General features: G+C 44.5%; 1 protein-coding gene across 5 annotated transcripts in view; it reads left to right on the top strand.

Annotated features, from left to right (window-relative positions):
- The first annotated feature begins 2,165 nt into the window (after nt 1–2,165).
- The window catches only part of LOC100295883 (cytochrome P450 4F3), a 31,402-nt gene continuing 9,268 nt past the window's right edge, over nt 2,166–24,299 (top strand). For 2 of the 5 annotated variants that reach the window (XM_005208567.5, XM_002688556.6), the window contains exons 1-7: nt 2,166–2,229; nt 2,552–2,779; nt 4,603–4,747; nt 7,488–7,541; nt 7,634–7,761; nt 10,167–10,288; nt 10,699–10,969. In XM_005208567.5, coding sequence (XP_005208624.1) covers nt 2,582–2,779; nt 4,603–4,747; nt 7,488–7,541; nt 7,634–7,761; nt 10,167–10,288; nt 10,699–10,969 — 918 coding nt within the window. In that variant the 5' untranslated portion in view covers nt 2,166–2,229; nt 2,552–2,581. Of the gene's footprint in view, nt 2,230–2,551; nt 2,780–4,602; nt 4,748–6,315; nt 6,461–7,487; nt 7,542–7,633; nt 7,762–10,166; nt 10,289–10,698; nt 10,970–24,299 lie in introns of all 5 variants that reach the window. The other 3 variants (XM_024994820.2, XM_024994822.2, XM_015471934.3) reach the window with 2 other exon arrangements.

Below are 24,299 nucleotides of genomic sequence, written 5' to 3' on the forward strand. Positions count from 1 at the left end.
CCCAGGTGGCTCAGTGGTAAAGAATCCACCTACCAATGCAGGAGATGCTGGTTCGATCCTTGGGTCAGGAAGATTCCCTGGAGAAGGAAATGGTAACCCATTCCAGTACTCTTGCCTGGGAAATCCCACGGACTGAAATCCCTGGCGGGCTACAGTCCATGGGGTTGCAAAAGAGTTGAACATGACTTAGTGACTAAACAATAACCCAGTATATAGTAAGTACACTTTATGTAGAATATCTAGCATATAGTCAATATGCATGTGTCTGTGCTAAGTCACTTCAGTTGTGTCTGACTCTTTACGACCCTTTGGACCATAGCCCACCAGGCTCCTCGGTCCTTGGGATTCTCCAGGCAAGAATACTGGAGTGGGTTGCCATGCCCTCCTCCAGGGAATCTTCCTGATCCAGGGACTGAACTCATGTATCGTAAGTCTCCTGCATTGGCAGGTGAGTTCTTTACCACTAGGCCCACCTGGGAAGGCCACATAGTCAATATGCTTTATGTAAGTACTTTGCACAGAATAGGTTCATTTTATTTAGAGCAGTTGACACACAGCAGGTATGCTTTATGTAAGGCATGTGGCACACAGTGGGCATATTTACATAGAGCAACCTGCACATGGTAGATGTGCTTTACAAAGATGACCAAACTCACAGCGGGCATGCTTTGTGTACAACACTTGGCATACACTAGACAAGATTTATACAGAGTACGTGGCACAGTAGATGCACTTTACATAGAGCATCTGACACATAGTAGGCATGCTCTATGTAGAATTTCTGACCCCCTGTAGGCATGCTTTTTGAGGCACCCAGCACAGAGTAGGCAATCTTTACATACAGTTGTCTGCGCAGAGTAGGCTTACTATATGTGGGCTACTGGCACGTGTCGTGGTCTGTATATGGGTTGGAAAAGAATTTCCAGACATGAGGCAGAATGAGAGAATATTTTATTAGAGTAGGAGATGCTTTTAGAACAGCGGGCAGGCTCAAAGGAGAGCTGAACCCTTTCACAGGCTAGTAGCCAATTTTTGTAGCCTCAAGACAGAGAAAATTCCTGCTGCAATGGTGGTATTAGGTGATTGGTTAGGATGCTACGTGTGTATTCAGTTGCATCTGACTCTTTGTAACCCCATGGAATGTAGCCCACCAGGTTTCTCTTGTCCATGGATTTCTCAGGCAAGAATGTTGGAGTGGGTTGTTATAGGGTGGACATTTTACCTAACATGGTGTCAGGAAACCAGCCAGTTTAGGTCCAGAGGTTCATGGCAACAGTTGCTATGGGACTTGGTCATTTGCAGAGCGTTTTGTCCTATGACTTGGCATAGGGCTCCAGAGCATACACTAGCACAAGTAGTAGTAGCTAGCCCTTTTCCTTCATTCCATCTTTTTGGGCGCTCTTGATCCTTACCATCTTCCTGTAGAACCCTTCTCGGTCCCCCTCTCAGGGTCTTATCCAGCATCCCATTTCCCAGATGGGAATACTGAGCCCACAGAGGGTACACATAGCCCACAATCAGAGCGAGGGCAGGGCAGAACACTCCCAGCTCTGCCCTCCCCAGTGTGGACCCTGCTCTCTCTAGGCCGCTCACAGCCTCCAGGAGCCCTCTTCCAAATGGGCCCTTTATCTTCTGAGTCTGATGCAGGTAATCCCCAGTCAAGCTGGTTTCTCTATTCCTGTTCTGCAGCAGTCACATCTCACCCCAGACCCTGGGCTGCTTGGAGACACAACCTGAACTCCTGCCAGGCTGTGTGTGCTCCCAAAAGCCAGAATTTTAACAGTTCTGAGCTTCCTGATTCCAGGCCTGGAAATGGTGCGTGAAGGCTTCCTGACCCATGTGTGGAGAGGAGCTGCAGAGAGCTTTGCCCTGCCCTCCTGTACATGTGTTTGCCTACCACACACCGGCCTTGGAAGTGCAGGGGTGGCTGTGAACCTGGAGGCCCAGAGTCACCTTTGTCTGCACCACAACTTGCTCACGTGGAAGGTACTGAGTCCAGAGGAGCCAGTGTCCATACAGGGGGGCAGATCCTGAGCTGATTCACAGGCAGCTCCCCCTCCCCCCACCCTGTATCCAGACAGCTTCCGGGTAGGGAGGAAGTAAAGAAGCTGTGGGGATTGGCTGGCTTAGCCCGGCCCCTGGCAGCTTCCTCTAGATCTGGGGTCAGACCCAGCCATCCGAGGAGGAGGGCAGAAGAAGTTGTGTGGGACAAGCCAGCCCACATGGAAGGTAAGAGGCTGGGGGTTCTGGCCCAAGGTGGGGAAAGCATATGCCCAAGGCAGGGTGGCTCCAGGGAATGAGATGACCTGGGAGATGAGTGGGTACCAGTGTGTGTGTGTGTTTGTGTGTGTGTGTGTCTGTCTGTCTCTGTTTCTCCCTCTTCCTCTGAGTTTGTTTCTCCCTCCCCTCTCCCAGTCCCTGTCTGTCTGTCTCTGAGCACTTCTTGCCCATCCCCAGCACTCCCTATCCCTGCCTCTCCCTCCCTTGCTCCTCTCTCTCTATCCATCTTTGCCTCACAGCTCACCATCACTATCTCTTCCTTCATCCTCAGAACTCACCCTCCACCCCATCTGACCACAGGATGCTGGAGCTGAGCCTGTCTTGGCTGGGACTCGGGCCAGTAGCAGCCTCCCCATGGCTGCTGCTGCTGCTGGTCGGGGCTTCCTGGATCCTGGCCCACGTCCTGGCCTGGACCTACACCTCCTACAACAACTCTCTCCGCCTCCGATGCTTCCCGCAGCCCCCAAAACGTAACTGGTTCTTGGGTCACCTGGGCCTGGTGAGTGTGGGCAGCAGATTGAGTCTGGGAAATCAAGGTAGATGGACTTCCTGGAGGTCAGGAATGGGGCTCAGGTTTGAGCTGGGGTCTAGGACAGCAGAGAAGACAGGGAAGCCAAGGAACCCCCTCTTCCCTCACTCATTCATTCCTCTACTCTGCCATCGAGACGTTCTCCACATCCTGTCCTTCCAGTCCTAGCCTGCTTTCGGGTCCATTCCCTGTCTGACTTCCACATGTTATGCACCTGATAAGATTCACTGTCCAGCGTCTGCTCTGCACAGGGCCCATATCCTTGTGTCTTGTTCTCAGCCACAGCTTTCCTAAGGGAAATAACTACCACCTCCCCATTCCCACCTACAGGAGCACAGCTGCCCACCCCTTGCCCTTTCCAGGACCCCTTCCTCTAATTTAACTATCATCCCTCCCCCAAAGATGTCCCAAAGGGCCTGTTGCCCAATCTAGATAAAGTCAGCTACTCACTTCCTCTTTCAAAAGCCTTCTTAGACCTACCCCACCTCCACACCTGCCTAGATTGTGCCCCAGACTGATACTTATGACTTGACCCCACTCATGATTAATGAAACAGGTAATCATCCAATTACTTAGTAACCACTTCCCAATTTGATGATAGTTTGGGGGAGCAGACACTACAGTGCCCAGTCCAGGACTGGAGCGATGTAAGCGCTCAAAATAAATGCTTGATGACCGAGGTGATCAACTTGCCATCACCTCCCTCAGTCAAGGTCAAAGGGATTATATTCAGCTCCCCCTATCTCCCAGACAACTTTTCCTTTCATGCCTGGGATGAGAACTACAAGTTGGGGGAGGACTTATTGCAATTACTATTCATTAAGGCAAAGTTCACAGTGGAGGGTGTCCAAAGCTCACCACAAAGATTTGCTGAGGTTCCAGATCTTCAAATGGTCTCAGCGAGCCCTGGAAGCAGCAGGAATGTTACAAAGTTCTCCAGTTCTGCCTTCCCTGCCTCCAGGGCTTGGCTGTGGGGACCAGTTCAGTCACTCTTCTGTGTGACTTCAGCTGAGCCACGCTCCCTCTCTGGGCCAGTCTCATCTAGTGCTTTGAATCCTCACCTTAGGGCCTTCGGATAGGGGAGCAAGTCACAAAGGTGAAAGTGTTTTATGTCACCTGCCTAGAGTACCTGAGGGTATTTGTCGGGTTTGAATGGAGCATCGTGAGGGAGAGGGTGCTTCACTAGGAGGCTACCTGCACTTCTTCCCCTTTGAGGGGATATGGCATCAGTTACTTCTTTTGAAAATGTCACAATTGAAAGGCATGCCCATAACTTGCAGAGAAACAGACAGGATGCACTCTGCACCGAGCCTGATCAGTGAAGGTTATAGTCCATGTTCCTCCTTTGGTTAATAGGCAGAGTTCATGTCTGTCCCTGGGGGATGGCCAGGGCTATAAGGTCAGAGGTCTGCAGAACCCTTGCCATGCAAGAAATCAGAAGCCATGTGGAGCAGGAAAAACATGGGAGGGTGTTGGACCAAAGCCCATTCATCCTGCTACCCACAAAGCTGCCCACTGAGGATCTCCTTCTTAGATTGCCCTTGCACTGGGACCACTCCCAGGACAAGAAAAATGTGTCTTCTCAAGCCAAGATTTGCCTCCCTGTGGGCAGAGAGCCTGTCTTCTCCCTGTGCCCTGGGATAGACCCTTGGGACTTGGAGAGCCTCCAGGTGCCTCCTTCCCCAAGAGGGAAGGAGGAAGCAGAGATTCCCTCCATCTGTATAGGATCCCACACTCTGTCCACCTCAGTGGACTCTCCTTCTGTGAAGTGATGGCCCTTACCTTGCTTACAGGTTCCCCCCACGGAGCAGGGCTTGAGCAAAGTAACTCAGCTGGTGACCAACTACCCTCAGGGTTACTTGATGTGGATGGGCCCCATCATCCCCCTGGTCATTTTCTGCCACCCTGACTTGATCCGGACTTTTGCCAGTGCTTCAGGTACCCAGGCAGAGCTGGTGGTGGTGGGTGCCATGATACACCTCAGGGCTTCCAGCCGCACCCCTGCCAAGCTTCCATGTGGCCCCTACAGGACCCCAACCCCCTTCCCCTCCTCTCTCTGCCATCTTCCTCTTTCCTTCATGTATTGATCACTGCCATCTCACATCCTCCTCCTTTCTCTCACTGCCATTTACACCCCACCCTGGTGTCCTGGGCAAAAGACAGGACATGAAGATTCAGATTCAGGCAGAGAGATCTGTGACCTGGTGTGGTCAGGAATTGGCCAGAGGGAAATGAGCTCTGCAAACCCAGAGAAGAAGCAAGATTCTCTTCTAGGGGATGCTGGAAGGATTCCTGGAGGAGTAGTTGGAACTGGGTCTGGAACGACGAGCAGAAAGTTTTTAAAACAGAGTATGGAGTGATGCATGGGCATCCATAACATCCCAGGTCCCCTGCCAGACCTTCCCTCAGTCCCCACCTATCCCCAGGTGCTGAGCAATGATGGCTTATGGCTAGTGTACATATAAGTTGCTATTCCCATGACATCTACCTCTCTGGTGGGTCACTTTATTTTCCCCTATCTTGGAGCTGGTCCACTTCTAGATCAGTGCCCTCCTTCTCCAGTTGCCAGGAATCTTCCTGAGGAGACTCCACCCCACCCTGGCTCTCTTCCCTTGTCCCCTACCCCTCCCATCCGCAGACAGATGACCAGGCAAGCAGGGGAACAGACAGCGTGTAACAGAAACCTGGCTTCAGACCCAAGAATGCAGAGTGAACATGAGAAGGGCCTTGGCTCACTCTGGCTGCTGAAGTCTCCTTCAGCTGTTAGTGGTAGAAATGCCACCCCGTATGACCTATGGAAAGAAAAGGAATCAAGTGACTATAAAGTCCAAGGAGGGGTATCTTCAGACCCAAATCTATCCATATCTATATAATGTCGTAAGAAATCTGTTTTCCTTGTTTAGATCTCTGTTCCTCTGTGGTGGCTTCCCTATCATCTTGGTAAAACTGAATCCAACAAGCTCAACCCCCATGGAAAAGTGAGCTCATTGACAACATTTTCAGGAAAAGACACAGGATTTCCCTAGCCTGTGTTATAGGACCCATTCCTGTGTCCCTGAAACTCTGAGTACCCAATCTTGGAGGTGGTTTAAGGGTCCTCTAAGCTGTTGTTTTGAGGCTCAGAGTGATTTGATGGTTAAGAACACAGACCCTGGGTTCAGAGAGATGTGGCTTATTGTCTCAGGCTTATTGTCTGAGAGAATGTGGGCAACAGACTCCATTGTTCAGAGCCTCAGTCTCCTTATCAAGAATATGGGAATGGAAGAGAAGTCAGGGGAACACGGTGTTTGGGGTCCAAACAGAAAAAGACCCTTCCTATCCCTATATTCAAGGGACCCCAATTATCACGTATGGAGGATAAAGGGAGAGAGGGTGGCAGGAGGCTTAGGACAGAGGAGCAGCTGCTGGAGGTGATTCACCGTCCCAGCTCTGGATCACTGCCCTCCAGGTCCTTCCCTCTGGCAGCCTAGAAGAGTGTGAATTGGGTCCTATTTGTTCCTCTCCAGATTCAGAGCTCAGAGGAAGGTCTCCTGTACACTCAGGGCCTAGCCAGCACCTATGGGGATGCGTGCTGCTGGTGGATGGGACCCTGGCACACAATCATCCGCATCTTCCACCCCACCTGCATCAAGCCTGTGCTCTTTGCTCCAGGTAGACGCCTCCCTGGCCATAGCTTGCCCATTGCCAGGGTCTCTGTGTTGCCTCTAGTTGTACAAGTGACCAGGATGCAGGCAGAGGGGGGCATGGCAAAGATGCCACTGTCTCCCACTGCAGAATCCCAGCTGCATGCTCTCCAGTCACGTCTGTGCAATGTCTGCTGAATGGCCACATCTGATCAGATTTATGTTTCTACGTGGATTCTGGTTACAGTTGGTGTATGTTATATCTAGTAATACCTGGTATATGTTTAAATCTGAGTTCAGAGATGTTCTCAGTCATGTCTAGAGCTCATCTGTGGCCAAGGACATTTGAGGCATCTTGAAGCCTCTCTGGTTCTTGTCTGAGATGCTGTTAGAAATTGCCTGGTTCTCCAGTTGGTCACTTCTGGGTGTCTGTCTGAGGTCTGGAACTCCAGGGTCACTCTGAGAAATGCCTGAGACCTTATGTGAATCTTGTCTGATGCTTAGGATATGTTTGAGTTTTGCCTGGTTCAGGTCTGTGTCATCAGTGTATTCAAGTCCTGTCTGGAGTCCACGTGGGGCACACTGAGGTGATGCCAGATTGTCTTCAGGCCCATGGCAAAGCATCCTGTCATGTCATCTTGTATCATTCATGGTATGGCCTTGTTAGGACTTGTTAAGATATGGGACCATGTCAGATGTCTCAGAAGGGGTCAGTGCTGGGGCAGATGTGGTGTCCTAGGTCCCTGTAAAGGTGTTTTGTAAAGTGATAGACCATACTTGTGAGGTAGAAGATGCAATGTCCAGTCATATGTCAGGTTGGGGTGTGTCTAAGCACATTGAGATGTGTCTATGGGCCCTGCCTTTGCTCTGTTCTGTGCTGTGGCCTGGTCTGGTCTGGTCTCCTCTCCCCTCCCAGCTTCCTGTGCTCTTGGTCCCATTCTGCTATGTTGGGCTTGGAGGGGGAATGCTGATTCTTGGCTGGGAGCCTCCACTCCCCACTAAAAGACCCTCCCCTCCCCATCTCCTTGGTCCCTGGTGGTCCTCATTCATATCAGCTGCCATCGCACCCAAGAATGTGGTCTTCTACAACTTTCTGAAGCCTTGGCTGGGTGAGTAACTATGAGTGAAGGGGGTTGAGGGTGACTTTGGGGACCCAGGGGAAGGTCTTCCTTTGCTCACTCCCTGTGGCTGTCTCTGCTAGGGGATGGGCTCCTGCTGAGTGCTGGTGACAAGTGGAGCAGCCACCGTCGCATGCTGACACCTGCCTTCCACTTCAACATCCTGAAGCCCTATATGAAGATTTTCACCAAGAGCGCAGACATCATGCATGTGAGTCTCTTGAACCCAGGGTCCCAGCTGGAGTCTTGGGGAAAACAGGGACTCAGAGACATCTTGTCTGGATTTCTCCCTCTTCTGATTGGCTTAAGTCCATCGTTCGTCCTTTCTCAGCCTCAATGTCCTTGGCTATATAAAGAATGTAATATGATCCCTGCTTTGCAGGGTGGTCAAGATATCCTGCAAGCTGAGCTTCCCTGGTGGCTCAGATGGTAAAGAATCTCCCTGCAATGCAGGAGACCTGGGTTCAATCCCTGGGTCAGGAAGATCCCTTGGCGAAGGAAATGGCAACCCAGTGTTGCCATTCTCCAATGTGCTTGCCTGGAAAAGTCCATAGACAGGGGAGCCTGGCACGCTACAGTTCATGGGGTCACAAAGAGTCGTTCATAACTGAATGACTAACACTTTCACTTTCAAGATATCATAATGGAGCCACATCCCTGGCACACAGTAGATGCTCAGAAGGTGTTAGCTTCTATTTTACCTTCCCAGAAGCCTTAGAATCTTGAGACATATTTGATGGTAATAATTAATATGAGTATCAGGCAGTAGTTGTTTCTGAGTAATGAATCACTTGGAAACAATAAGGATTTAGTATTTACAGCAAGACTGTGAGTCAATTGGGTGGTTTCTCTGGATGTGGATGGGGCCACTCATGTACCAGTGATCAGCTGAGGGTCTGGTCATGCTGGAATGTACCCTGCGGTACTGCAAGACTCAAGACTGAAGAAAGAGCTGGAGTCTATAACACAGACATACATCAGTGGTTTAATGGATAAGAGGATCTTATGTGTCTGAAGCAAAGTCCTGGAGTGATATCCCATCATGTATATCTGTGGCTGACAGCAAGTATGTCAGCATTTACCGATTAGGCTCCATGAGTAAGCGGAAATGTGAATAGGGTGTAGGTGAAGCAGGGACTGGTCAAGCATGGGATGTACAGAGAACAAGAGGACAGCTGTCTTGGGTGGCCTGACCATACAGATAGGAAGCATTGCTGGTCTGGGGTCAGTCCTCTCACAGGTTTGAAGCTTGGTTGGCTGTAAGCTGATCTAGCATGACCTCAGAGAGGGTAAATAGACTTACTTTCATGGGATTCTCTCCCTTCAAAAGGCATCTCAGGCTGGTTCATATGGTAGACGTAGGGTATGAAAAGACTGAGAAGAAGTGCCCTTTGGGGTCTAGGTTTGGAATGATCACCTCATCATTTTCACTGCAGTCTGTTGACCAAAGAAAGTCCAGGGCCAGCTCAGAATCAAAGGATGGTAAAAGAGGCTCCACCTCCAAGTAGAGTTACTGAAAAATTACATTGCAAAGGGTTTTGATATATACATGGGAAAGTAAAGAACTGGAGCACAGGCTTTTGTGAAGTGCCTGTAATTTTTTTCATACTTGCAAGCCCATAAGAGAGCTTGTCACTGTTTCTTGGATTCTGCCAGGATACGTGAGACTCCTAGGTCACAGACCAAGGACAGTTTATTACTCTTGGCACAGCAAACAGCATGTGCTTTTTGTTGGTTTGCATTCTTCTTCCAAGTCACCAAATCTCATGCAAATAACACAGGTGGGCTTCTATGGATGCCTACTCATATAGTATATTATATCACAGGGGAGGGAATATTAGTTTTAGGAACTCTGTGACATTTATAGCAGTTAGAAGCAAGCTTGATATTTTCCAGGGGGACACATTACCTCACTTATCAAGGTTGTTTGCTACAAACACAACTCTGAGAAATGGTCCAGGTAAAGAACATAGGGGTCTTAGAACTTTTTGGCAAAACCAAAAAAAAAAAAAAAAAAGTGCAGGAGTACTCAGGGCCCATGGAGGACTATCTCTATTAACATAGGGATCATTTTCCTAATCAACTTATAACAATGAAAATGATGAAAACTAACATTTGTTAGCACTTACTTTATGAAAAGTTGACCAATGGTGCACAAAGTATGAGCTCAACAGATAAAGAATCCACCTGCAATGCTGGAGACTCAGGAGATGTGGGTTTGATCCCTAGGTTGGGAACATTCCCTAGAGAAGAAAATGGCAACCCACCATACTATTCCTGCCTGAAAAATCCCAAGGACAGAGGAGCCTGGGGGGCCACAGTCCAAAGTATCAGACACAGAGTCGGACACGAATGAGTAACTGAGCACACACTCATGCACATAAAGTATAGTAGGTAGAATCAGGATTACAAAACCCAGACCTTCTGACTCCCAGTCATGGAGACTTCATGTCCTAATAGTAACAGTTTTCACTCCTACATGAGCCTGGTCCTCCCTGGGGGTGGGTGCCTCGGACCAGGAGACAGAGCCCAGGAAGTGCATCTTGGTATCTGGGGTTAGGAAGGGGCACCAAGGAGGCAGTTCTCAGCCTCAGCTGTGTCCCCTTCTCTGTTCAGGCCAAGTGGCAGCGTCTGATCATAGAGGGCCACACCCATCTGGACATGTTTGAACACATCAGCCTCATGACCCTGGACAGTCTGCAGAAATGCGTCTTCAGTTACGACAGCAATTGCCAAGAGTGAGTCTTACCCAAGGGCCTGGGGAACATGAGCCACAGACCCACGGGAGTAGATGGGTGAGGGAGGGTTGACCAGGACAATCAGAAAGGTCTTCTTGGAAGAGGTGGGTCAGATCTGGACATTGAAGAACAAGAAGGGGAACGAGAAGAAGCCATCCTTTTAGGTGGGTAGAACTGTTTGATAAAGACCAGGAGGCTAGGAGGAGCACGGTATGTGCAATAGTGAGGCGACATCTTGGAGATAAGGATGGAGGCATTGGTATCTTTATATCTTAAGAACATTCTGAAACCAAAGAGGATATGAACTTTCTCCTGGGCTTTCCAGAGAGCCATGGAAGGTGTTTGAGAAGAAGAGGGTTCTGTTCAAAGTTTATTTCAGACATCAGATATTTCTTGCTCTCATCCTGTAGGAAGCCCAGTGACTATATCGCTGCCATCTTGGAGCTCAGTGCCCTTGTGGCAAAACGATATCAACAGATCTTCCTGCACATGGACTTCCTGTACTACCTCACCCCTGATGGGTGGCGCTTCCGCAGGGCCTGCCGCCTAGTGCACGACTTCACAGGTGCTGTCATCCAGGAGCGGCGCCGCACCCTCCCCAAGGAAGATATTGATGACTTCCTCAAGGCCAAGGAGAAGACCAAGACTTTGGACTTTATTGATGTACTCCTGCTGACCAAGGTGGGCTCCTCTGGGATCTGAATTCAAGAAGCAGTATAGGCCTTGGGAACTTGATTTAATCAAACTTAAACTGGATTGAACTGGATGCAGAGGGTGCTGGGGAGCCATGTGAGATTCTTGTTGAAGGAAGGGCTGGGTTAGGGGTAAGTTTTAAAGATGACCATGTGGAATGCACAGGGCTTCCCTGGTGGCTCACACAGTCAAGAATCCACCTCCAGTGCAGGAAGCCCAAGTTCGATCCCTAGGTCAGGAAGATCCCCTGAAGTAGGAAATGGCTCCTACTCCAGTATTCTTGCCTAGAGAATTCCATGGACAGAAGAGCCTGGTGGGTTTCAGTCCATGGGGCTGCAAAGAGTCAGACAGAACTGAGTGACTAACACACACACACGTGGGGTGCAGCCTGCAGGGGACTACTAAGTCTGAAATTGTGAAGGCCTGAGATTTTACTCTCCTTCCCAATTAGTAAGTTAGTCTACTGCAGAAATAGACTGTATATATCCATGTATACATACAGAATACTGGATCTTAAGAATCCATTTATTACTTATAGCAGTAACAGTAACCAGAGTAGAATGGTATCTCTGCTCCCCCATTCCCAAATTCCTCTGAGATCTCCATGATTTCTTTATCTTCCCATGTAGCCATACTTGACATTACAGAAAAAAATACCTTCAGTTTTCTTTTATTTTTTTTATTTTTAATTAATTAATTTATTTTAATTGGAGGCTAATTACTTTACAATATTGTACTGGTTTTTGCCATACATTCACATGAATCAGCCATGGGTGTACAGGTGTTCCCCATCCTGAACCCCCCTCCCACCTCCCACCCATCCCATCCCTCTGGGTCATCCCAGTGCATCAGCCCTGAGCACCCTGTCTCATGCATCAAACCTGGACTGGCAATCTATTTCACATATGGTGATATACATGTTTCAGTGCTATTTTCTAAAATCATCCCACCCTCACCTTCTCCCACAGAGTCCAAAAAGTCTGTTCTTCACATCTGTGTCTCTTTTGCTGTCTTGTATATAGGGTCACCGTTACCATCTTTCTAAATTCCATAAATATGCATTAATATACTGTATTGGTGTTTTTCATTCTGACTTACTTCACTCTGTATAAAAGGCTCCAGTTTCATCCACCTCATTAAAACTGATTCAAATGCATTCTTTTTAATAGCTAAGTAATATTCCATTGTGTATATGTACCACAGCTTTCTTATCCATTCATCTGCTGATGGACATCTAGGTTGATTCCATGTCCTAGCTACTGTAAACAGTGCTGCGATGAACATTGGGGTACACGTGTTTCTTTCACTTCTGGATTCCTCAGTGTGTATGCCCAGCAGTGGGATTGCTGGGTCATATGGCAATTAAAAGACCCTTACTCCTTGGAAGAAAAGTTATGACCAACCTAGATAGCATATTAAAAAGCAGAGATATTACTTTGCCAACAAAGGTCCGTCTAGTCAAGGCTATGGTATTTCCAGGGGGCATGTATGGATATGAGAGTTGGACTGTGAAGAAAGCTGAGCACCGAAGAATTGATGATTTTGAACTGTGGTGTTGGAGAAGACTCTTGAGAGTCCCTTGGTCTACAGGAGATCCAACCAGTCCATTATAAAGGAGAACAGTCCTGGGTGTTCATTAGAAGGACTGATGCTAAAGCTGAAACTCCAATACTTTGGCCACCTCATGCGAAGAGTTGACTCATTGGAAAAGACCCTGATGCTGGGAGAGATTGGGGGCAGAAGAAAAAGGGGACGACAGAGGATGAGATGGCTGGATGGCATCACTGACTTGATGGACATGAGTTTGAGTAAACTCCAGGAGTTGGTGATGGTGTGCTGTGATTTATGGGGTTGCAGAGTCAGACACGACTGAGTGACTAAACTGAACTGAACTAAATGGCAGTTCTGTTTCCAGGTTTTTAAGGAACCGCCTCACTGTTCTCTATAGAGGTTGTACTAGTTTGCATTCCCACCAACAGAGTAGCAGGGTCCCCTTTTCTCCGCACCCTCTCCAGGATCTATTGTTTGTAGACTTTTGGATAGCAGGCATTCTGACCGGCGTGAAATAGTACCACATTGTGGTTTTGATTTGCGTTTCTCTGATAATGAGTGATGTTGAGCGTCTTTTCATGTGTTTGTTAGCCATCTGTATGTCTCCTTTGGAGAAATGTCTGTTTAGATCTTTGGCCCATTTCTGATTGGGTCGTTTATTTGCCTCGAATTGAGCTGCAGAAGTTGCTTGTATATTTTTGAGATTAATTCTTTGTCAGCTGTTTCATCTGCTATTATTTTCTCCCATTCTGAAGGCTTTTCACCTTGCTTATAGTTTCCTTCGTTGTGCAGAAGCTTTTAATTTTAATTAGGTCCCATTTGTTTATTTTTGCTTTTATTTCCAATATTCTGGGAGGTGGGTCATAGAGGATCCCGCTGTGATTTATGTCGGAGAGTGTTTTGCTTATGTTTTCCTCTAGGAGTTTTATAGTTTCTGGTCTTACATTTAGATCTTTAATCCATTTTGAGTTTATTTTTGTGTATGGTATTAGAAAGTGTTCTAGTTTCATTCTTTTACAAGTGGTTGACCAGTTTTCCCAGCACCACTTGTTAAAGAGATTGTCTTTTCTCCATTATATATTCTTGCCTACTTTGTCAAAGATAAGGTGTCCATGGGTATGTAGATTTCTGTCTGGAGTTTCTATTTTGTTCCATTGATCTATATTTCTGTCTTTGTGCCAGTACCATACTGTCTTGATGACTGTGGCTTTGCAGTAGAGCCTGAAGTCAGGCAGGTTGATTCCTCCAGTTCCCTTCTTCTTTCTCAAAATTGCTTTGGCTATTCAAGGTTTTTTGTATTTCCATACAAATTGTGAAATTATTTGTTCTAGCTCTGTGAAAAATACCATTGGTAACTTCACAGGGATTGCATTGAATCTATAGATTGCTTTGGGCAGTATACCCACTATCACTATATTGATTCTTCCAACCCATGAACACATTATATTTCTCCATCTGTTAGTGCTCTCTTTGATTTCTTTCACCAGTGTTTTATAGTTTTCTATATATAGGTCTTTTGTTTCTTTAGGTAGATTTATTCCTAAGTATTTTATTCTTTTCGTTGCAATGGTGAATGAAATTGTTTCCTTAATTTCTCTTTCTGTTTTCTCATTGTTAGTGTATAGGAATGCAAGAGATTTCTCTGTGTTAATTTTATACCTGCAACTTTACTATATTCATTGATTAGCTCTAGTAATTTTCTGGTGGAGTCTTTAGGGTTTTCTATATAAAGGATCATGTCATCTGTGAACAGTGAGAGTCTTACTTCTTCTTTTCCAATCTGGATTCCTTTCATTTCTTTTTCTGCTCTGACTGCTGTGGCAAAAACTTCCAAAACTATGTTGAATAGTAGTGGTGAGAGTGGGCACCCTTGTCGTGGTCCTGACTTTAGGGGAAATTATTTCAGTTATTCACCATTGAGGATAATGTTTGCTGAGGGTTTGTCACATATAGCTTTTATTATGTTGAGGTATGTTCCTTCTATTCCTGCTTTCTGGAGGGTCTTTATCATACATGGATATTGAATTTTGTCAAAGGCTTTCTCTGCATCTATTGAAATAATCATATGGCTTTTATTTTTTCAATTTGTTAATGTGGTGTATTACATTGATTGATTTGTGAATATTGAAGAATTCTTGCATCCCTGGGATAAAGCCCACTTGGTCATGATGTATGATCTTTTTAATATGTTGTTGGATTCTGTTTCCTAGAATTTGGTTAAGGATTTTTGCATCTATGTTCATCAGTGATACTGGCCTGTAGTTTTTTTGGGTTTTGTTGTTGTTGTTGTTGTTTTTTGGTGGCATCTTTGTCAGGTTTTGGTATTAGGGTGATGGTGGCCTCATAGAATGAGTTTGGAAGTTTACCTTCCTCTGCAATATTCTGGAAGAGTTTGAGTAGGATAGGTGTTAGCTCTTCTCTAAATTTTTGGTAGAATTCAACTGTGAAGCCGTCTGGTCCTGGGCTTTTGTTTGCTGGAAGATTTCTGATTAGTTTCAATTTCCATGCTTGTGATGGGTCTGTTAAGATTTTCTATTTCTTCCTGGTTCAGTTTTGGAAACTTATGCTTTTTCTAAGAATTTGTCCACTTCTTCCAAGTTATCCATTTTATTGGCATATAGTTGCTGATAGTAGTCTCTTATGATCCTTTGTATTTCTGTGTTGTCTGTTGTGATCTCTCCATTTTCATTTCTAATTTATTGATTTGATTTTTCTCCCTTTGTGTTTTGATGAGTCTGGCTAATGGTTTGTCAATTTTATTTATCTTCTCAAAGAACCAGCTTTTGCTTTGTTGATTTTTGCTATGGTCTCTTTTGTTTCTTTTGCATTTATTTCTGCCCTAATTGTTAAGATTTCTTTCCTTCTACTAACCCTAGGGTTCTTCATTTCTTCCTTTTCTAGTTGCTTTAGGTATAGAGTTAGGCTTTTATTTGACTTTTTTATTGTTTCTTGAGGTATGCCTGTATTGCTATGAACCTTCCCCTTAGCACTGCTTTTACAGTGTCTCACAGGTTTTGCATTCTGGTGTTTTCATTTTCATTCATTTCTATGCATATTCTGATTTCTTTTTTGATTTGTTCTGTGATTTGTTGGTTATTCAGCAGCGTGTTGTTCAGCCTCCATATGTTGGAATTTTTAATAGTTTTTCTCCTGTAATTGACATCTACTATTACTGCATTGTGCTCAGAAAAGATGCTTGAAATGATTTCAATTTTTTTGAATTCACCAAGGCTAGATTTATGGCCCAGGATGTGATCTATCCTGGAGAAGGTTCTGTGTGCACTTGAGAAAAAGGTGAAATTCATTCTTTGGGGGTGAAATGTCTTATAGATATCAATTAGGTCTAACTGGTCTATTGTATCTTTTAAAGTTTGTGTTTCCTTGTTAATTTTCTGTTTAGTTGATCTATCCTTAGATGTGCATGGGGTATTAAAGTCTCCCACTACTATTGTGTTACTATTAATTTCCCCTTTCATACTTGTTAGCATTTGTCTTATATATTGCAGTGCTTCTATGTTGGGTGCATCAGTCAGTTCAGTTCAGTCACTCAGTCGTGTCTGACTCTTTGCGACCCCATGAATCTCAGCACGCCAGGCTTCCCTGTCCATCACCAACTCCCGGAGTTCACTCAAACTCACGCCCATCAACTTGGTGATGCCATCCAGCCATCTCATCCTCTGTCGTCCCCTTTTCCTTCTGCCCCCAATCCCTCCCAGCATCAGAGTCTTTTCCAATGAGTCAACTCTTCGCATGAGGTGGCCAAAGTACTGGAGTTTCAGCTTTAGCATCATTCCTTCCAAAGAAATCCCAGGGCTGATCTCCTTTAGAATGGACTGTTTGGATCTCCTTGCAGTCCAAGGGACTCTCAAGAGTCTTCTCCAACACCACAGTTCAAAAGCATCAATTCTTCAGCACTCAGCTTTCTTCACAGTCCAACTCTCACATCCATACATGACCACTGGAAAAACCATAGCCTTGACTAGACGGACCTTTGTTGACAAAATAATGTCTCTGCTTTTCAATATGCTATCTAGGTTGGCCATAACTCTTCTTCTAAGGAGTAAGCATCTTTTAATTTCATGGCTGCAGTCACCATCTGCAGTGATTTTGGAGCCCCCCAAAATAAAGTCTGACACCGTTTCCACTGTTTCCCCATCTATTTCCCATGAAGTGATGGGACCAGATGCCATGATCTTCATTTTCTGAATGTTGAGCTTTAAGCCAACTTTTTCACTCTCCTCTTTCACTTTCATCAAGAGGCTTTTTAGTTCCTCTTCACTTTCTGCCATAAGTGTGGTGCCATCTGCATATCTGAGGTTATTGGTATTTCTCCCAGCAGGAGTAGCAATACTCATATCTTATAAAACAGACTTTAAAATAAAGGCTGTGACAAGAGCCAAAGAAGGACACTACATAATGATCAAAGGATCAATCCAAGAAGAAGATGTAACAATTATAAATAGATGTATATGTTGGGTGCATATATATTTATAATTGTTATATCTTCTTCTTAGATTGATCCTTTGATCATTATGTAGTGTCCTTTTTTGGCTCTTGTCACAGCCTTTGTTTTAAAATCTATTTTATCTGATATGAGTATTACTACTCCTGCTTTCTTTTGGTCTCTATTTGCATGGAATATCTTTTTCCAGCCCTTCACTTTCAGTCTGTATGTGTCCCTTGTTTCAAGGTGGGTCTCTTGTAGACAACATATAGGGGTCTTGTTTTTGTATCCATTCAGCCAGTCTGTGTCTTTTTGTTGGGGTATTCAACCCATGTACATTTAAGGTAATTGTTGATAAGTATGATCCTGTTACCATTTACTTTATTGTTTTGGGTTCTAGTATACACACCCTTTCTGTGTTTCCTGTCTAGAGAAGATCCTTTAGCATTTGTTGGACAGCTGGTTTGGTGGTGCTGAATTCTCTCAGCTTTTGCATGTCTGTAAAGCTTTTGATTTCTCCTTCATACTTGAATGAGATCCTTTCTGGGTACAGTAGTCCGGGCTGTAGGTTATTTTCTTTCATCACTTTAAGTATTTCCTACCATTCACTCCTGGCCTTGAAGAGTTTCTATTGAAAGATCAGCTGTTATCCTTATGGGAACACCCTTGTGTGTTATTTGTTGCTTTTCCCTTGCTGCTTTTAATATTTGTTCTTTGTGTTTGATCTTTGGTAATTTGATTAATATGTGGCTTGGGGTGTTTCGCCTTGGGTTTATCCTGTTTGGGACTCTCTGGGTTTCTTGGACTTGGGTGACTATTTCCTTCCTCATTTTAGGGAAATTTTCAACTATTATCTCAAGTGTTTCGTGGTCTTTCTTTTTGTCTTCTTCTTCTGGGACTCCTATGATTTGAATGTTGGGGCATTTAACATTGTCCCAGAGGTCTCTGAGATTGTCCTCATTTCTTTCAATTCATTTTTCTTTTTTCCTCTCTGTTTCATTTATTTCCACCATTCTGTCTTCTACCTCACTTATCCTATCTTCTGCCTCCATTATTCTACTGTTGGTTCCCTCCAGAGTGTTTTTGATCTCATTTATTGCATTATTCATTATATATTGACTCTTTTTTATTTCTTCTAGGTCTTTGTTAAACCTTTCTTGCATCTTCTCAATTCTTGTCTCCAGGCTATTTATCTGTAATTCCATTTTGTTTTCAGGATACTGGATCATTTTCACTATCATTATTTGGAATTCTTTATCAGGTAGATTCCCTATCTCTTCCTCTTTTGTTTGGTTTTGTGGGCATTTATCATGTTCCTTTACCTGCTGTGTATTTCTCTGCCTCTGCATCTTGTTCATATTGCTGTGTTTGGCATGGCCTTTCTGTGTTTGGGCAGTTGTTGGTTCCTCTTTATTGTGGAGTTTCCTTGCTGTGGGTGGGGTTGGACGAGTGGCTTGTCATGATTTCCTGGTTAAGGAATCTTGTGTTTTGGTGGGTGGAACTGGATTTCTTCTCTCTGGAGTGCAATGAAGTGTCCAGTAATGAGTTACAAGATGTCAATGGGTTTGGTGTGACTTTGGGCAGCCTGTATATTGAAGCTCAGGGCTATGTTTCTGTGTCGCTGGAGAATTTGCATGGTATGTCTTGCTCTGGAACTTGTTGGACCTTGGGTGGTGCTTGGTTTCAGTGTAGGTATGGAGGCCTTTGATGAGCTCCTATCGATTAATGTTCCCTGGAGTCAGGAGTTCTCTGGTATTCTCACGATTTGGACTTAAGCCTCCTGCCTCTGGTTTTCAGTCTTATTCTTACAGTAGCCTCAAGATTTCTCCATCTATATAGCACCAATGATAAAACATCTAAGCTGAAGATAAAAAGTTTCTCCACAGTGAGGGACACCCAGAGAAGTTCACAAAGTTACATGGAGAAGAGTAGAGGGAGGAGGGAGATAGAGGTGACCAGGAGAAGAAGAGGGGGAGTGAAAAGGGGCGAGAGCAAGCTAGTCATTAATCACTTCCCTACGTACTCTCCACAGTCTGGACCACTCAGAGATGTTCACAGAGGTACACAGAGAAGAGAAGAGGGAGGAAGGAGACAGAGGTGGCCAGCAGGATAAAGGGGGGAATAAAAGGAGAGAGACAGGGGAGGGAGGAGGGAGGAGGGTTCAGGATGGGGAACACGTGTATACCTGTGGTGGATTCATTTTGATATTTGGCAAAACTAATACAATTATGTAAAGTTTAAACATAAAATAAAATTAAAAAAAATAAAAGAAAAACAAAGAAAAACAAAAAAAGGAGAGAGACAGATCCAGCCAGTAATCAGTTCCCTAAGTGTTTTCCACAGTCCAGAACACAGAGATTCACAGAGTTGGGTAGAGAAGAGAAGGGGGAGGGAGGAGATAGAGGAGACCTGGTGGAGAAAAGGAGAGTCCAAAGCTGGAGAGAACAATCAAACCAGTAATCCCACACCCAAGTAAAAATGGCTATTGAAGATTGGGTTCTTAAAGGTACACAATTGATAACAAATACCAATAAGCAAAGATTAAAAATCTAGAGTAGAGGTTAGATTATCATAAATACAATATTAAAGGAAAAAAAACAAAGTTACAAAAATTATAATATATATATATATGAAGTTTGCTTTAAAAGATAAGGTCTTTTTTTTAAAGTAGTAGTAGGTTATAAAAATGAAAATTAAAGGAGTAATAGAGGACTTAAAATTTTTTTAAAAAATTTTTAATTTAAAGAATGATAATAGTAAAGATATATCTAGGACTTTCTCTGGTGTTGTGGACAGTGTGGGGTCAGTTCATTTTCAGATAGTTCCTTGATCCAGCTTATACTTCTCAAGATCTATAGGCCCCTTCCTATGTAGCTGGTGCTAACTACAGGGTTTTAATCTACTGCACTTGTCACTTCCAAAGCGGTTCCCTCTGTTTGGTTTAGCTTCTTCTGTTTGCTTGTCTCTCCAGTGTCTAATTTCCACCCTGACACAAGGGGGCGGTGGTGGACACTTTTTTAGGCTCACTTGTTCAGTCTTACTGTGGGGAGGGAGGAACACTGCAAACAACACTGTCATGTGCTTGCAGTGTCTCGGCCACAGTGGGTTTGCCCTCGCTCACGGCATGTGTGCTTTCCCTGTCTACACTGCTTAGGCTCTGGGTTGCTCTGCCGGGAAGTGTCTGAGGCTGGTTCTGGGTTGTATGCACTTCCCAGGTCTAAGCCACTCAGGTTCAGGTACTCAGGTGCTCCACAAAGGTGCAGACTTGGTTGGACCTGCGTTTTGTGCCCTTCCCAGGTCCGAGCAGCTCAGGTGACCAGGTGCTTGGCAAGCACAGTCGTTGCAACTTATCACCTCCCCCATCCCTGCCACTCGGTTTTCTGGGTGTACAACTAGGGCACCTTTTCCGGTGTGCCGTGTGTCTCTTCTGGGAAGCTGATCTCTGGCTGTGACCCTCCCGGTGGATGTCGACCATCCAGAATATCAAGAAGTCTTGGTTAGCAATGAAGCCTGCTTGCAGTTTGGTAGGTGATGCCTCTCTGGGGCCATGAGTGCCCCCTTCTGGCTCTGGCTGCCCTCACCTGCCTGTCTCCAGTGGGGGATGGGCCAGTCTGCAGCCAGCTAGCTCTGCTCAGTCCTTTGTTCTGTGAGCGGGCCTGGCAGTGTCTTGCTGCTGCTGCTGCTAAGTCGCGTCAGTCGTGTCTGACTCTGTGCGACCCCATAGACTGCAACCCACTAGGTTTCCCCATCCCTGGGATTCTCCAGGCAAGAACACTGGAGTGGGTTGCCATTTTCTTCTCCAATGCATGAAAGTGAAAAGTGAAAGTGAAGTCTCTCTGTCGTGCCCTTAGGTTAGGGCTTTTCACGGGATAGCTATCCCACAGTCTGATTTGCTATCTCAAGTTAGTTCCCTCAGATTGCCCTCGGGGCATTCAGGCCTGTCCTTACTCTAAGCAATGCAGCCCATGCCTCCCTGCCCAGCCCCCACTAGCTAGTGGTGGATGCAGGTGTCTGTGCTGCTTCTCCTCTGGGAGTTACCATTGGGCACATAATTTCCTTTCAAAGACAATGAGCTGCTTTTCTGGGTGCCTGATGTCCTCTGCCAGCATTCAGAAGTTGTTTTGTGGAATCTACTCAGCTTTCAAATGTTCATTTAATGAATTTGTGGGGAAGAAAGTGGGCTCCCTGTCCTATTCCTCCACCTTTTTAGGACCCAAGTGTATGATCTTTTTAATGTGTTGTTGGATTCTGTTTGCTAGGATTTTGTTGAGGATTTTTGCATCTATGTTCATCAGTGATATTGGCCTGTAGTTTTCTCTTTTTGTGCCATCTTTGTCTGAGTTTGGTATTAGGGTGATGGTGGCCTTATAGAATGAGTTTGGCAGCTTACCTTCCTCTGCAGTTTTCTGGAAGAGTTTGAGTAGGATAGGTGTTAGCTCTTCTCTAAATTTTTGGTAGAATTCACCCATGAAGCCATCTGGTCCTGGGCTTTTGTTTGTTGGAAGGTTTCTGATTACAGTTTCGATTTCTGTGCTTGTGATAGGTCTGTTTCTTCTGTTGCTGCTAAGTCACTTCAGTTGTGTCCAACTCTGTGTGACCCCATAGGCGACAGCCCACCAGGCTCCTCTATCCCTGGGATTCTCCAGGCAAGAATACTGGAGTGGGTTGCCATTTCCTTCTCCAATGCATGCATGCATGCTATGTCGCTTCAGTCATGTCTGACTCTATGCGACCGTATGGACAGCAGACCACCAGGCTCCTCTGTCCATAGGATTCTATAGGCAAGAATACTGAAGTGGGTTGCCATTTCCTTCCCCAGATAGGTCTGTTAAGATTTTCTATTTCTTCCTGGTTCAGTTTTGGAAAGTTATACTTTTCTAAGAATTTGTCCATTTCTTCCAAGTTGTCCATATTACTGGCATATAGTTGCTGATAGTAGTCTCTTATGATCCTTTGTATTTCTGTGTCATCTGTTGTGATTTCTCCATTTTCATTTCTAATTTTTTTTTTTTTTTGATTCTTCTCGCTTTTTACTTGATGAGTCTGGCTAATGGTTTGTTTATTTTATCTTCTCAAAGAACCAGCTTTTGTTTGGTTGATTTTTGTCATAGTCTCCCTTGTTTCTTTTTCATTTATTTCTTCCCTAATTTTTATGACTTCTTTCCTTCTACTAACCTTGGGGTTCTTCATTTCTTCTTTTTCTATTTGCATTAGGTGTAGTTATTTATTTGATTTTTCTGTTGTTTCTTGAGGTAAGCTTGTATTGCTATGAACTTTCCCCTTAGCACTGCTTTTACTGAATCCCATAGGTTTGGGGTTGTTGTGTTTTCATTTGCATTTGTTTCTATGCATACTTTGATTTCTTCTGTGATTATTGGTTATTCAGAAGTGTGTTGTTTAGCCTCCATATGTTTGTATGTTAATACTTTTTTTTTTTTCCTGTAGTAGACATCTTAATCTTACCACATTGTGAACAGAAAAGATGCTTCAAATGATTTCAATTTTTTTGAATTTACCAAGGCTACATTTATGGCCCAGGATGTGATCTATCCTGGAGAAGGTTCCGTGGGAACTTGAGAAAAAGGTGAAACTCATTGTTTGGGAGTGAAATGTCCTGTAGATATCATTTAGGTCTAACTGGTCCATTGTATCATTAAAGTTTTGTGTTTCCTTGCTAATTTTCTGTTTAGTTGATCTCTCCATAGGTGTGAGTGGGGTATTAAAGTCTCCCACTATTATTGTGTTACTGTTAATTTCCCCTTTCATACTTGTTAGCATTTGCCTTACATATTGTGGTGCTCCTATGTTGGGTGCATATATATTTATAATTGTTATATCTTCTTCTTGGATTGATCCTTTGATCATTATGGAGTGCCTTCTTTGTCTCTTTTCACAGCCTTGATTTCAAAGTATATTTTATTTGATATGTGTATTGCTACTCCTGCTTTCTTTTGGTCTCCATTTGCATGAAATACCTTTTTCCAGCCCTTCACTTTCAGTCTGTATGTGTCCCTTGTTTTGGGGTGGGTCTCTTGTAGACAACATATATAGGGGTCTTGTTTTTGTATCCATTCAGCCAGTCTTTGTCTTTTGGTTGGGGCATTCAACCCATTTACATTTAAGGTAATTATTGATAAGTATGATCCTGTTGCTATTTACTTTATTGTTTTGGGTTCAAGTTTATAAACCTTTTCTGTGTTTCCTGTCTAAAGAAGATCCTTAGCATTTGTTGAAGAGCTGGTTTGGTGGTGCTGAATTCTCTCAGCTTTTGCTTGTCTGTAAAGCTTTTGATTTCTCCTTCATATTTGAATGAGATCCTTGCTGGGTACAGTAATCTGGGTTGTGGGTTTTTCTCTTTCATCACTTTAAGTATGTCCTGCCATTCCCTTCTGGCCTGAAGAGTTTCTATAGAAAGATCAGCTGTTATCCTTATGGGAACACCCTTGTGTGTTATTTGTTGCTTTTCCCTTGCTGCTTTTAATATTTGTTCTTTGTGTTTGATCTTTGGTAATTTGATTAATATGTGCTTTGGGGTGTTTAACCTTGGGTTTATCCTGTTTGGGACCCTCTGGGTTTCTTGGATTTAGGTGGCTATTTCCTTCCCAATTTTAGGGAAGTTTTCAACTATTATCTCCTCAGGTATTTTCTCATGGCCTTCTTTTTGTCTTCTTCTTCTGGGACTCCTATGATTTGAATGTTGGGGCATTTAACATTGTCCCAGAAGTCTCTGAGATTGTCCTCATTTCTTTAAATTCTTTTTTTTTTTTCCTCTCTGCTTCATTTATTTCCACCATTCTATCTTCCACCTCACTTATCCTATCTTCTGCCTCAGTTATTCTACTGTTGATTCCATCCAGAGTGCTTTTGATCTCACTTATTGCATTATTCCTTATTGATTAACTCTTTTTTGTTTCTTCTAGGTCCTTGTTAAACCTTTCTTGCATCTTCTCAATCCTTGTCTCTAGTCTATTTATCTGTAACTCCATTTTGTTTTCAAGATTTTGGATCATTTTCACTATCATTATTTGGAATTCTTTTTAAGGTAGACTCCCTATCTCCTCCTCTTTTGTTTGCTTTGGTGGGCTTTTATCCTGTTCCTTAACCTCTTGGGTATTTCTATGCCTTTTCATCTTGTTTAGATTGCTGTGTTTGGGGTGGCCTTTCTGTATGCTGGAAGTTTGTGGTTCCTCTTTATTGTGGAGGTTCCTCCCTGTGCGTGGGGTTGAACAATTGGTCTGTCAAGGTTTCCTGGTTAGGGGAGCTTGCATCGGGTTCTGTTAGACGGAGCTAGATCTCTTCTCTCTGAAGTGCAATGAAGTGTCC

The sequence above is a fragment of the Bos taurus genome, chromosome 7 (genome assembly GCF_002263795.3).
Source record: "Bos taurus isolate L1 Dominette 01449 registration number 42190680 breed Hereford chromosome 7, ARS-UCD2.0, whole genome shotgun sequence".
Taxonomy (NCBI): Eukaryota; Metazoa; Chordata; class Mammalia; order Artiodactyla; family Bovidae; genus Bos; species Bos taurus.